This window comes from Sciurus vulgaris (genome assembly GCF_902686455.1).
Source record: "Sciurus vulgaris genome assembly, chromosome: 7".
NCBI lineage: Eukaryota > Metazoa > Chordata > Mammalia > Rodentia > Sciuridae > Sciurus > Sciurus vulgaris.
The window spans coordinates 48,808,363-48,823,465 of NC_136467.1; the positions used below are offsets into that span (position 1 = coordinate 48,808,363).

At 36.3% G+C, this 15,103-nt stretch overlaps 1 protein-coding gene across 3 annotated transcripts in view; it reads right to left on the reverse strand.

The window, feature by feature from the left end:
• NT5DC1 (5'-nucleotidase domain containing 1) overlaps positions 1–15,103 on the reverse strand; it is a 128,287-nt gene that overhangs the window by 5,426 nt on the left and 107,758 nt on the right. For 2 of the 3 annotated variants that reach the window (XM_079146288.1, XM_079146289.1), the window contains exons 9-11: positions 7,519–7,637; positions 6,278–6,430; positions 1,533–1,701 (exon numbers count right to left, since the gene is read on the reverse strand). In XM_079146288.1, the coding sequence (XP_079002414.1) occupies positions 1,533–1,701; positions 6,278–6,430; positions 7,519–7,637 (441 nt within the window). Of the gene's footprint in view, positions 1–1,532; positions 1,702–5,761; positions 5,938–6,277; positions 6,431–7,518; positions 7,638–15,103 lie in introns of those variants that run through there. The other variant, XR_013764908.1, reaches the window with a different exon arrangement.

Here is a 15,103-nt window from a genome sequence, read left to right on the forward strand (position 1 = left end):
TTGCCATACTTTCTTTCACGCTCATCCTGAGAGGGAGGAAATGCAGTCTGGTATTATCAATCTCAGTTTAAGAATTTGGAGTTTAAAAACTACTTAGACTTCCATTTTGTACTTGGGCTGAAACAACTGGAAAAGCTGGACAAACTATAAACATCAGTGGAAAGTCAGTGGAGCGCTGAAGAGGCAACCAGCACTTGAGGACACACAGATCCTGGGAGAGGAATAATAAGCAGAAAGGCAAGCCCACGTTCTGCCACAGCCCTTAGGCACTTCAATTCTGGCTGGTGGCAGGCGCGGTTTCTGGCAACAAAACCTTGTAGAGCTTTTGACAGTCTTGAAAGGCCAGAGAGGCAAAAATAGAGGGGGCAAAAAAATCCAGTGTAAAGGAGCGGGCAGAGAACTGCACTCCACTGGTTTTCTCAAACCCTTTGCCAAATTCTGAAGGAAATTTACAAAGAATCTACAAAGCACATACACCTCTAGTGGGTTTGTGAGCAGTTGCTTGTAAAAATGGAGAGATTAAGTTCTGACATGAAAGAGGAGGGGGCTCTGGTGAATACCTCAGACTTTCAGTTACTGCACATTTTTCTGAGAACTGAGAAGTTAATAATGGATTTTTTCCTAAATGGATACATTTTCCATATTAATATAATGGGACTCCAATCACAGAAATCTTTATTCCTTCTTACTGTTTCTTTCCTGCCTCTTTTAACCTCTCTTCTGTCTTCCATGTTTTTCTCTTAGTGCTTCATTCTGCATATTTTCTTTTGACCTATTTTATGGTACACTAATTCACTTTCAACTGTGTCTAATCTGCTGATAAGTTCACCCAATAAGTCCTTCATTTTTATATTAATATTTAAATTCTAGAATTTTCAATCTTTTTATAGTTTTTACATTTCTAGTAAATTTTTCAACCTTTTCTGTAGTTGACTGAGGTACACATGGTCATTTCCGTTACTGTGGTCCTCTATCTTTGTGTGCCTGGCTGTTTTTCATTAAGTGCTGAACATTATATAAATTGTCTGTAGAAATAAAAATTTGAGTCCTAGAATAATATTATCTTTTGCAAAAGAGAATCTACATTTGTAAGTGATTAGGGGCATTAACAAGCTGGCATTTTGATAGTCGGCTGATTTGAAGCTGAGCTTTTAGTCCCTTTGAAAATATAAACTACTTCTGTATTCATCCGATAAAACCTATCAGGGTTTCAACAGAGATTGAGGGAGTTCACCAGGCCCGCCTCTCCTAGGCCTCCTAAATGTCCTGTCCTAGAAATTTCTACCTTTAATCTATTCCCCCTAGCCAACTTAAAAAAAAAAAAAAAATGTCCAGTTTTTATGTAGTTGGCTGAAGCAGAGGGCTGGTCCTAATTACTCAGGTTTCCATAGTTAGAAGATAATTCCCAAGAAAAATAAGTCAACATTGTGGGAAGATTTCCTTCTTTTAAAGATAAGGATTCTAGGAGTTAAAGTCATCACTATCCAGTAACAGGTGAAGCTTACCTGTTTCTAAAGGTATTCCCCACCTACCTGCAATTGCTTCAATACTTGGAATTGCAATAGTGCTGTAAGTACTGATTCTCTTAGAAGACCACGTGTACACCAAGGAATTCTCTGTATTTTCCCGTCCTGATATTGAATCAATAAAAAAGGAGCCCCATTTTTTAGATAAAGTATTTAGAAGTTTTTTCTTTGGTCCCTGAAAGAAGAGAATGAAATAATAAATGTGATTAGAAAGGAAAACTGTGCTAAATTAATCACATAATCTTGTTTCTAAGTAAATTCAGAGAAAAGTCCTATAGGAATCTATAAAAAGGCTTTGGGCGCTCATTACATTTTGAAATGAAGTATCCTTTATTTCAACTGGAATGGTCTTTTAAAATGGTCAATTAATTATAGTATTAAAACTACCCCAAACTGAGCAATCTAGAAAGAATATTTTCTCTACAATTAAAATAAATCTCTAATTCAATTACTGTTGTATCTAAAGGGTAGTTAAAACATTTTGGGTATTTTATTTGGTATTGATTTTTTTAAGAAGGGAATGAGGACAGGATTATTATTTATTGCTTTCAATGTACCTGGAACGTGAAGCCAATAAATGAATGAAAAGTTTCAAATTGCTATCTTTTTAAAATAAAGTACTGGCAGTACTAAGTGAGAAATATGTCTTTTTTTCCCTAAAGCTAACCATAGTCCTTAATCATGGATATAATTTTCATTTAGCAATTTCCAAAGGGTGATATTTTCCTCCAGGAATTCTAAATAAAACAGCATTCATTTCTAACTGAAAAGCCAAAAAGTTATTCACCAAAATAAATAAAAATTATTTTGATTTTAGTACAGAGTCATCAAATGTAATGGAGTGAAACTTCAGAGAACAATATTGGCCTATATTATGTTTTTCTAAATTAGCTCACAGAAATGTCTCAGATTATTTTATTGTAGTAGTAAATCAATGTGAAAATAGAAACTCAGTTTTATCTATCTGATAGCTTTACATTGGTATCTCACCATTGTTTCAATTGTTCATTAGGTATTACTAGTGAGGGTGTCTGTCTCCTTTTATATACAAACTCACTCTCTCAGTCAAATGTCTGCCTTTGGTCCTATTTCATATTAAGTATCTGATTTCTTACATGTGAGATTATCAACCCATTATTAGTTTTATTAGGTTGAATCATATTAAGGTGTAGATGTTAACCTGTTTTGACATATAAAAATAGCAATTTTGTAAGGTTCGATGTAAACAGATATTACAAGGCTCTTTTCCCTGAATTAGGCCCAAAGGTTAAAAGTATCCTAGGTATTGTGAACAAACTTGAAAAAATCATTTCCCACAAGGATGTAAAAAATACTTTCAAAATTATCTTCCATTAATTTTATAGATATATTTCTTATGTTCAGGTCTATAATTCCTTCAGAATTTATTTTTATATATAGGATATAAAAAGGGATCATCTTATTTTTCTCCATATAATGAGACTATTTATTTAATGCTATTTACTGAATTGTTCATCCTTTTCTGATGATGGATAATGTTCTGTCATACTCATTTTTATATGAGCCTGTGTCTGGTTCTTTTTCTCTATTTACTGAAATTTTGATATACAGGTTACATATTCCTTATCTGAAATGCATGGGATCAGAAGCATTTCCAGTTTTGAAATATTATCATAGACTTTACTACTTAAGCATCCCACATCTGAAAATTCAAAAATTTTTGAGTGTTACATTGGCATTCAAAGTTTCATATTTTTGGAGCATTTCCATATTTTGGATAGGGATGCTTTCCTATTATGGTTTCAATATGAGTTTCCCCCCAAAAGGGTCATGTATGTGACAATGCAGGAAAGTTTAGAGATGAAATGATTGGGTTGTAAGAGGTTTAACCTAATCAGTGCATTAACTTGGTAGTAACTCTAGAGGCTGGTAGGGTATGAAAGGAGGAGGTGGTCACTGGGGGTGTGCCTATGTTTTTAAATTTTGTTCTCGGTAGGCCGAGCTCTCTCTCTGCTTCCTGAGCTGCTTTCCTCCACCAGTACTAGATTTAAAACAAAACAAAACAAAACAAAAAATACCAAACACTCTGGTTTTCTAGTATGGTTAGCATCTGAGGGAGTGAAATTCTTTTTTTTTTTTTTTTTTACAAAGTTGTCTGAGTCATTTATGGGTCTTTTTTTTTTTTATTGTAAACAAATGGGATACATGTTGTTTCTCTGTACATGGAGTCAAGGCATACCATTTGTGTAATCATAAATTTACATAGGGTAATGTTATTTGATTCATTCTGTTATTTTTTCCCTTCCTCCCACCCCTCCCACCCCTCTTTTCCCTCTACACAGTCCTTCCTTCCTCCATTCTTGCCCCCCCGCAACCCTAACTCTAACCCTAACACTAACCCCTCCCACCCCCCATTATGTGTATCATCCACTTATCAGCGCAATCATTCTTCCTTCACTTTTTTGAGATTGGCTTATCTCACTTAGTATGATATTCTCCAATTTCATCCATTTGCCTGCAAATGCCATAATTTTATCATTCTTTATGGCTGAGTAATATTCCATTGTATACATATACCACAGTTTCTTTATCTATTCATCAATTGAAGGGCATCTAGGTTGGTTCCACAATCTGGCTATTGTGAATTGAGCAGCTATGAACATTCATTTATGGGTATTAAGTCTTCTAACTGCAAAATTAGTTTGTGAAGATCCATTTAAATTCCTCCTGGGACTTTGTATAACATTACATTAATTTTATAAATAAATGTGAGGAAAACAGGTAGCTATAAAATCTTACATCATGCTTTTCTGAACATATCTTTCCATTTATTTAGGTCTGTAATCAAAACTTTTAATAGAGGCTTAACATTTACACCATTTAAGGTCTTATGTATTTAGTAGGTTAATTCCTAGATAGTGATTTATTTTTTGTTGCTTTTGTAATTGATCTGTTTCTTACTACATTTTGTAAGTGATTCCTGTGGGTGAAGAGTACAGCTATTAATTTTTGAATGCCAATTTGGATCTAGCATTCTGACAGAACTCACTCATTAATTTTAATAGTTTGTTGATTTTTTCTATGCTCAGGATCACAGAACCCTAAAATACTGATGATTTTAATCTTACTCCATGTTTCTTTTTCTTTCCTTGTGGTATTGGCCAGTTCTCTGTTATACAGTATAACTGATAAATGGTATCTTTAAAGAAACTTAAAGGGCATGCGTCTCCATTAAGTATGGCTTTTTCTTTTCTTTAATTTCTCCAATTACATGATGATCCCTTCTTTCTCTTGCTTGTTAAATATTTTCCTCATTAATTTTACCAGACAGTGGTGCACAACTGCAATCCCAGCAACTTGGGAGGCTGAGGTAGGAGGATCACAACTTAGCAAAGCCCTAAGCAATTTAAGCAATTTAGCACCATTCTGTCTCAAAAAAAAAAAAAAAAAAAAAAAAAAAAAAAAAAAAAAAATTAAAAGGGTAGGGATGTAACTCAGTGGTTAATCACCTTTGGGTTCAACCCCCTTACTTATTTTTAGTTAAAACGAAGAAATAAATAAGAACAGTAATGAAGGAAGTTGAAGAAGAGAGCTCCTCTTCCGTTAACATAGGAGGCTAGTTATATGGAGTTAATACTATTCAAGTAATTATAATGTTGACCAGATTTGACTTATTGTTTTTAATTTTTAAACTAAAATAAATTATTCCTTATTTTCTTTAGCTGGGCTTACTTTAATCATTAAAATGTACCATTTTTGCTTTTTTTAATTTGGTCTAAAAAGAGTGGAATAGATAATCATCTGATGTACCACGATTTTAGAACAAGTGTTGTGCATAAATCTGTAAAATTCCATTTGAGATGTTCCCTGTCCTTATCTTAAGCTTCCTGTCACAAATGAAGGAAGGTGAAAGTGATCCTCAAATTCTAGATGGTCTTATATAGAATGGAAATAACTACAAATATCTGAGAAATTGAATTCAAACCTAAAGTGAAATAAAATGCTAATCTTTGCAGAATGTAGTACATGTACATGTCTTGGTCCCAGGATCAGTTTTGAAATGATTTGATTAATTTGACTTTTAATTTTATTTTTCAAAGTTCACTTAGGCTGAGTACAGTAATCAAAAACAGAATTAAATCCTTTTGCATCAGACTTGTCAAAAGAGAGCATCTTATATGTATTCTGTGCTTGACATTTGTTTTGAAATATTAAACTACACTTTTCTTAACAATCACAAAATATAGAGAACTCACACAGTGCTTTCTTTTGATCCATTTTTATGGACTATTTCCCTCCTGCTGCAGTGGTCAGCAAGGTGTTTGTATTCTGTCCCCTCCACAGGGAAGCAGGAAAGAATCTGAACTCTCATGAGGTGCAGTGCTTACTGCCTGTTTTGAAGAGCTGCTCTGGTCTTCTCCATGGAAGTGTACTGTGCAGAGAACAGACCTGGACTTATATAGAGGTATTAAAGCAGCCTGACTTTTATAGTTTTGTGTCAAAAGATGTTTGTAACAACAATAACAAAACAAAACCACACAATTGTTTCATCCGTCTTTAAATACATGTCAAATTTTCCACAAAGCAGATAATACAACTAAATTTGCCTGAAAGATCTGCTAAGGACAAGCCTATTAATAAACTGCTTTAAAAATAAAGTACAGAAGCATGAGGGCATTCAGACCAGGAAAACTGTGAAGTCAAGTAGTATGAAGATACTTTAGCTTTCAAACAAAATTTCTGCTTTTAAGAAAAGTGAAAGGGATGCTCACCTCATATTTTCCTCTCTTCTCCAGAGGCTCTGACTCCTCAGGCTTCCAGCCATCCTCTCCTTGGAGCTCTTCTAGGATGAGGACTGTCTCCCAGTTACTATAGTGACGGGCTGGGAAAACATCTGAATGCATGCTGTCACCAAAGTAAACAACCTGTAAGACAGCAAATTCTGTTTGAGGCATGGGGATTGTGATGGTGGTGATCATTTCACGGAAGGCAGAAGAGGGGCAAAGCATCTTACACTTCTTTGGAATAACCTGACAGGTGGCCACTGACTTGTCCCATTTGATTCACAGAGTGTCAGGTTAGTGTTAAGAAGTTATACAACTCACTTGCAGATAGAAGAAAGGTAGAAGCTGAGATGAACAATTTTATTCCATTCTCCTAAAGAAGGAGTGAACCTGTGTGTTTACATTTAAACCCTTACAACTGAAGAGCTGGTGAGGTATTAGGGACAACTTGTCACAGTGGGTTACAGATTAAGAAGGGTGCACATCACAACCACTCAAAAGAGTTTCTGGGACCCACCCCAAATCTGCTGAAGAAGAACCCCTGAGAGTGTTGCTGGACTTATAAATCCAGAAATCTCCACAGACATAAAGCAAAAGCCCCATAGATCTAGTCCACACCTTTCAACCTGTAGATAGGAAAATGAGGTTAAGAGATAAGACCCAGAACCTCCCAAGTCAAGATCCTCTGCCCACTGCACTCCTCAGGAGTCCTTGGGGGCGGCAGCAATGTGGTAGCCAATGGGGCAGTGCTCAGTGACCCATGATCTCTTCTGCTCACAGAGCTACTGGTATATATTTTTTAGAAAAAGTACTCTGTTGTGAAAATACACCAATGTCCAACATCAGCAATGTGATCAGATGTCAAAAGCACTGGGTCTTAGCTAATCTGTAGCATAACTACAGTTCTTATTTGTTTGACATACAAAATCATTTTTTGTTGTCAGGATTATTATTCCTCAGGCATTCCACATATGAATCCCATGTACTTCCTAGTTCTGTGGATACCTGCTTGGAAACCTTGCTCTTCTCTGTCTTGGATAAAGACTAGGTCTACATCAGCAAAGGAAAGGCTGATTTTATTAGAAGAGGTAAAAAGAGAGCTGTGGCAGTTGGCAGAGGCAGATGATTCCATCACAGATAATTAACTGGAATGCATTTACTACTGTGGTTTTAGTTTACGATTCTTTTTTATCTGCAAGTGGATGTTAAGGATTCTAATTAGAAAATACCTTGGGTTCAGGTTTGCCAGTCATTTTCTTCAGAAGTTCATAAAGGTGTACAGCATTCCCTTGGGAGTACCAGCCAGGTTTATCCAGAGATGGCAACACCTCCTGTTCCTCATCATTCTCTGGAAATACAGTTTGTCCATCATATACTTTTTAATCAAGTGAGAGTATCCAGTTGGGCAGGCTGTACTCAGGACATGGCTCTAGGTCACATGTAACAAGGAACCACGTGGGGAAGCAAGTTTGCATGCAGTGAGTACCTAGCACAAGCACTTCATGGAGATATATACACACACACACACACACACACACACACACACACACATACATATTATTCATCCTCACTGCGATTCTCTGAGTTGAAGGAAAATAAGGCTCAGGGAAGTTATTTCACCAAAGATTTCAAAGCTGGTAAGTGATTTATTCCATGATGAGATAGATTTCTGCTTGATTTATGCCCCTGCTTTTGCAAAAACAGTTTATGAAGCAAAAAACCTAATGGAAACCATTAAATCCTATCTTTTTGGAATTGGGTGTGGGGAAATATATTTTTATTGTGGTCTATTCAATCTAGGTTTAAATGAGGTGCCTCAATTGCTTTACCCTAGAGTTTAGCCTGGGGTGGGGAAAGGAGTGGCAAAAGGGTTCTGTGACTCCAAAGCACAGATCTGCGGATAATTCTAGGCTGTCCCCTCTCAGCATAATTACTTGTTCTCCAGACCAGGTAAAGCACGGCTAGTGAAAGAAGAAAACGTCTTCACTATTTTGGATCTTACCAGCTCTCATATGCCTTGCACACAGGCTGAAAGCCTCTGGTGATAATTCACCCACCAACAGAATGAAGGAAGATTAAGTAAGGTTTTAGGAAAAGGATGATCTTCCAAGAGAGACTTTGGTAGCTACTGGTATAACCTTGGAAACTATGGGGGAAAAAAAGCTCCCCCGCCACTAATGTTATGATTTCAGATTTCAAAAGGCTTTTTGGTTTTGCTTTGGTTTAACTGTTTTGGTCCTCTCTGCTATGCCTTTCAAAAGGATGGTAATGAGATATAGATGTATGTTGCACACAGAGGTGGTTTTATGAGGCCAGAGCCATGTAATTAGAAGAGCCCTCTTTAAGAGGATGAATACAAAATCAATAATACAAAATTGCCATGGTTCCCTGTTTGGACCTAGTAGGGACAAATAAGGGGTCCTAAAGTTTAAGCTTCATTAGCTTTACTGTAAATCAGCTCTAGAGTAGGAGAAAAAAAAGGGACTTTTAAGAAGGGGGTAAAGCTAGGTAAGTCAGTGATTAAAAATAATCTCTGGCAGTATTTTACCTTTAATATAATCTAGTTTCCAAATCTCTGGTCGGTTTACAATACAAACTACTTTGAATATGGTATTGGAGAATTTAAGATTTACAAACTAAATGTTTACAGTTGCAATGGAATGTACTTTATTAATCCTACAACAAAGATGAGTCAACTACATCAATGTCTGAGGTGAATTTCTATCTAACCTGAGGTGTTTTGAACAAGGCATTCTAACTTATAAATAATTAGAGCTACATTATAACAACTGGCTGTTTATGGTCAGGAAATATTTTATGCCTATTTGTTGCCATTCCAGCACACATTTTAAAATTTTTCTGCGCAATGAAAATTTTACTACTCTCTAAAGATCAGGTTGAAAACCAAACCACGTATTAGCGTAACATTAACAGTCTAAGAAGATTCAGCACATTCCTTAGAGAAACACCCCCAAAAGTGAAAACTTCTCATAACTGTCTTTGTTTCTTTGTTTAGGGCAGAATGTCTTATTGTACTGTGTAAAATAATAAAGGTTCGAAAAATGAATAATGTACAGACGGACACACACACACACACACACACACACACACACACACACGGTGCTGTGGGTGTTGAACCCAGAGGTTCATGAATGCCATGTAAGTGCTTTACCTCTGAGTTACACCATGGCCCTACATAAAGTTTTTTGAAGGCAGATTTACATTTGACATGTATATTTCCCCTTCGCAAGGACAATGGAAAAGGGATCTTTCCATTGCTTATTAAAAAACAAACTCTACAGATTACAATTTCTCAACTGTCCCGACTCAGTAATCTTAAGAAGCAAGAAAAATAGGGGCAAACACTAAAAGAAAGAAAGAAAAAGAAGCCAAAGCAAAAACCCCTTTTATAAAATATCTCCCCCTCCTTGTTTCCACATACTTCACTGAAAGCTACCTTGAAGGGTGATTAATCTATGAGGGCGGCTTCAAGGGTTCTGATAGAACCTCCATAGCTAGGATTCTGTGGGGCTCAGAAAATTATTAATTCCAGCAGAAGAGAGCCAATCAGGCTGCCAAAAGCAACAATGCTTAGATAGATGCTATATGGTTTAGAGAAACAAACTCAAGAGGTGTCAAGCACAATATTTATCAACCCAAATATTTTCATACTATTCAAATAAGGCATCACATTTCTTTTCAAGGTCTAAAGGAAGTAGTTATATGCACTTATATTTTCATATCATAGAAAAAAATGTGCCCTGCAAGGAATACCATGAGAATACTATTAAAAATGTTAGATGATAATAAGTATAATAGAAAAAATAAAGGAGGACATAGGGGATAGAGGGTGATTTCGATTTGTTTCCTTAGTCTTAAAACTGGGATAATTACAATGCTTACCCCATAGAGAGCTGTATAAATAAATTACTACAGATGAAGCACATGGAACAGCATCTGCCACATGATATTTAAAAAAATCTTAGAAATTTTTTCCCAACTGTATATTATCTGTTTTTTTTTTTTTTCCTCATGAGTAGTAAGAAATTTTTCAAATAAAATGCTTGTTTGAGTAAGGGTTATAACAGGAAAATGATACTACTAAAGAAAATAGTTTACCAGTGAGTTGGAGCAAAGTTAATAAAATAGAAAGTGAGATTCTTATCCTTTAATCTTTTGGGTTTGGGGGTTTCCTATTTGTTCATAATTCTTTAAATACTAATAGCTGAGAGCTCCTTCAGAGTCTTTTCCTTCTGTTTCAATAAGATTATTTACCTTGCTCATTTCTTGGCCTATTATAATGGGACACTGATTTCTTTGCAGGGCAAGAATCTTCAATTAGATATATACACTAAGACATCACTTAGTTACCAAAATCTGTCAATGGTGGTATAGGAACAGGTAGGCAGGGCTGTATTCAATGCCTACTTGATTAGAAGCTGTGGCTTTGTCAAAATGTTAAACTTGCTGTAAATTCAGGCAAATCAACAAATAAGGCATAATTAAACATTCAGATTAAAGAATACATTCTTAACTAGTACACTAACAGATTCTGCCTCTTTCTTTCAGCAAGCTTTTAAGGTTATTGGCACTGTGCTGGAGACAGACAGCTGGCATTGGTTGGCTCTCTACCACTAGAATTAATAATTTTCAGAGCCCCAAAGACTCCTCTGTGGAGGTTCTGTCAGAACCCATGAAGCTGCCCTGTGGATTAATTACCCTTCAAGGGAGCTTTAGGTTTTCTTTTTCTTCCTTTTTTCTTTTGAGATTACTGAGTCCCAACATTTGAGGAACTATAATTCTATAGATTTTGCTTTGTTTTGTTTTGAAATTAGGGACAATGGAAAGAAGAGCATGCTAAGCAGGGAAAGGGATTCATTGTATGGTTATAAGTACATCAGGTTTCATGAGACTTGTGCTCTGGGGTGTGGAGAACATGGAGATCAGAAATAGGCTTGTGGAGGTCAAGGAAGAGTGAAGCAAAGCTGCTCACATCCCAGCGAGGAAATTCTTCAGATAGCTTCCCCTTATAGCTAAGTGAAAGGTACTAACAAACACACAAGAGGAAATGACTGCTGAGGAAGGAAGTACGGAAAGGAGGTCCTCTGTGCTTGCCTCCAGGCAGGGGTAGGAAGTAATTAGAGAAGAGGGAGGAATTCCATTATTTATCCTTTTCCCTCCAAGTGTGATCTTCTGACCAGTAGCCTCTGCTTTACTAGAAAATCTGTTTACAAGTGAGGAATTTAAGGCTTCCCCGCAGGACCTACTGAATCAGAATCTCCATTCTAACAAGGTCCCTAGGTGATTCATGTATATTCTAAAATCTCAGTAACAAGGAGAGAGAACAGCAGGAGCAAACACATGCTGAATGAAGAATAATAATAGGCAATCATTCCAACAGGGGTGAAATAATGGGCACCTGTAGTGAGAGAGGACTGAGGAAGATGAAAAGAATTTAGCAACCAGCTTTAGAATGTGTTAAATGAGAAATTCTGTGTGCATATGATTAAATATACGTTGTGCCCAACAAATGTAAGTGAATTCCATAAAAGATATCGAAAAATTCAAAAGCAAGTGACAAAAGCATGTCCATGATAATGAAAGGTATTTGAAGAGAGGTGGGGAGGAGTTCGAAGGCCTGGTGGAAAGGAAAAGGAGGACAGAGATTTCAGAGGGAGACTAAACAGGTCTTGATACACAGCATACCAGATGTGAAAGGATAAAGATGAAGGTTTAATGGATGGTTAAGTGAGTATGATAAGGCACAAAAGTGACCAGTATGTCTGGCTGCATTTAGTTTTCAGATGGAAGGAGATTATCAAGCTTGATTTCAGAATACTGAGTGGAGCTTTTTGTTGTGTAGGAGGAAACAAGACAGGAGGTGTCAGCAAAGCAAAGATCTGGGAGTTGGCATGTGAATGACAGCTAAGATCAAGGGACTAGAGACAGCACAGTGGCTCTAGCACAGAAGGCTCCTCGCCCTGACCTTAAGGGCCAGCAGGCATGTGGCTAGTGGAGGAGCTGAGTCTTCACCCCGCTGGCCATCAACTCTTCCCTGGTCACCATGACAACCACTGACATCACACATGTGGAGCTCACCAAGGACACTCTGAGCACCGTGATTGGCTCACTGTGTCTTACTTCCCGGCATGCCCACCAGCCTGGATTTCTATCCCTCTGACTTTAACCATTTGCAAGAATGATTTAATTTACACACAATGGAGGTTATAGCACTGGGCAGAGCAGACTCAGTTGTACAACAACTGCCAGGCAGGATGGCTTCAGGGTACAAGGTGAGATGGAGGCTGGGACTAATAACCCAAACATGGTGTGATTCATACAGGAGATGATAAAGGCAGTGTTAGGAATGTAGCAGTGACAAACCTCAGCAAACAGAAAGGGGACATGTCAAGGGGAAAGAGGAGCTGGAAGATAAGTGGTTAAGATCTGTGGTTGGAAAAGTTACTAATGGGATTAGGGAATATGGAAAGAAGAACAAGCCGAGAAGGGAGGGGGATTCAGTGTATGGTTTTAAGTGCTTCAGCTTTCCTGTGACTTGTGCTGTGAGGTGTGGAGAATACAGAGGACAGAAGTCAGTATGTGCAGGTCAGGGAAAAGTGAAGTAGAGAGCTAAGGAACCAGGAGTCATTAGTGTACAGATGATAGTTAAAACCATCTGAGCAGTGAAGAGCTAAAGAACAACAGAAGAGAGGAGAGCCAAACACCGAATGCTGGGAATAATGAACATTTAAAGAGAAAGGGAAGAGAATCATAGATCATCAGCAAAATACACATTGCAACCAAACATAATGAACTAGAGATTTTTAAAAAATGTATTATCCTCTAATAAAAGCTCTGACAATCTTCTTTGCACTCTAAAAGGGAAATAACTATTTTGCGTTAAATCTAAATTACATATTTCAATGTATCTTTCATTTAAATATTTTACATTGGAAGCCCACAAAATTAAAGCTCAAAATAACGCAATACATCTTCTAGTCACTCTTACATGTGAAAAAACCAAAATAGGCTTTTCTAAACTCTACACAGAAAACATGAGATCCCATATATTCTGAGGTCCCTGTTGTCATTTTATAGCAGTCATTATTGGGAATAGTAACGGGATTTTGAGTTCTATTTCAACAATCCAGACTTTTCATCTCTGAAATAGCAAAATTAAAAACTTACTTATAAAAACTTGATTTTTATAAGATTTTCTGAATATGACCCAAATCAGAGTCAACAAATGCAAAAATAGACAAGAGATTACATCATACTAAAACGCTTCTGCACAGCAAAGGGGACAACAGAGTAAAAAGACAATGAAGGGAATGGGAGAATATATTTATAAAAACATGTATCAGATAATGGATTATATCCAAAATATATGAAGAAGTGAAACAATTCAATAGAAAACAAATAACAAAATAAACACTGGGCAAAGAACTCAAACAGACAATTCTCTGAAGAAAGACAGTATAAAGACAAGTATAAGACAACATATATAATATAAAAAAATGTTCAACATCACTAAACATTGGAAATACAAATTAAAACACAATGAGGTATTACCTCCTTCCTGTTAGAATGACTTTTATTAAAAAAAAAAAGAGAGATGAAAAATAACATGTATTAGCCAGAATGTGGAAAAAGGGAAACTTGCATACTGTTGAGTGGAATAAAATCGGTACAGTCATTATGGAAAATACTGTAAAGGCACCTCCAAAAATAAAAATCGGGCTGGGGGTAATGTTCAGTGGTAGAGTATATGCTTAGCATATGTGAAGCCCTGGGTTCAATCCCCAGCACCATCAAAATAAAATTTAAATAAGTAAATAAATATAGGACCACTGTATAATCCAGCAACCCCAATACTGAATATATATCCAAAGATTATGAAATCAGCATACTAAAGCGCTATCTGCATTCCTATGTTCATTACAGCATTATTCACAACAGTCAAGATAGAAAATCAACCTAAATGTCTCTCTGTGGACTAAAAAATAAAGATGATGTCGTACATACAGTCATCCCTCAGTTTAATGGAGGATTATTGGTCCCAGGACCACCCACAGTAGTTCCTTCTATAAAAATGGCATATTTGCATATAACCCATGTGCATCCACCCATATATTTTAAATCACCTCTATCTAATAAGTGTAAATGCCATGTGAATAGTTGTTATCCTGTATGTTTTAGGCAATGACAAAAAAAATATCTGCATTGTCAGTGCAGATGAAATGTTTTCGAATATTTCTGATCTGCACCTGGTTAAATCTGAACATGCAGAGGGTCAACTGTATACACAGTGAAATACTATTTCATCTTAAAAAAGAAAAAGAAATCTTGTTTTGTTTTTTTTTTAATGTGAAAACATGGATGAACTGGGAGGACATTATGTTAAGTGGAATAAGCCAAGCACAGGAAGACAAACTCTACATAATCTCATATAAGGAATATAAAAAAGCTGAATTTATAGAAACAGCAAAACAGTGGTCACCAGAGGCAGGGAAGTGGTAGGACTGGAAAGACATGGTCAAAAGACACAAAATTTCAGTTAGATGGAAGGAAAAACTTCAAGATATCCATTGTGCATCATTAGTTAATAACAATGTATTTTATATTTGAAAATTACTAACAAAGTAGATTTAAAGTGTTCCGACCATAAAAAATCATAAGCATATGAGCTAACACATATTGTTAAATAGTTTGATTTGGCAATTTCACAATATATATACATATGTCAAAACATCATGTTGCATACCATAGATATATGCAAATTTTCCTTGTCAGTAAACTACTAAAATATAAATT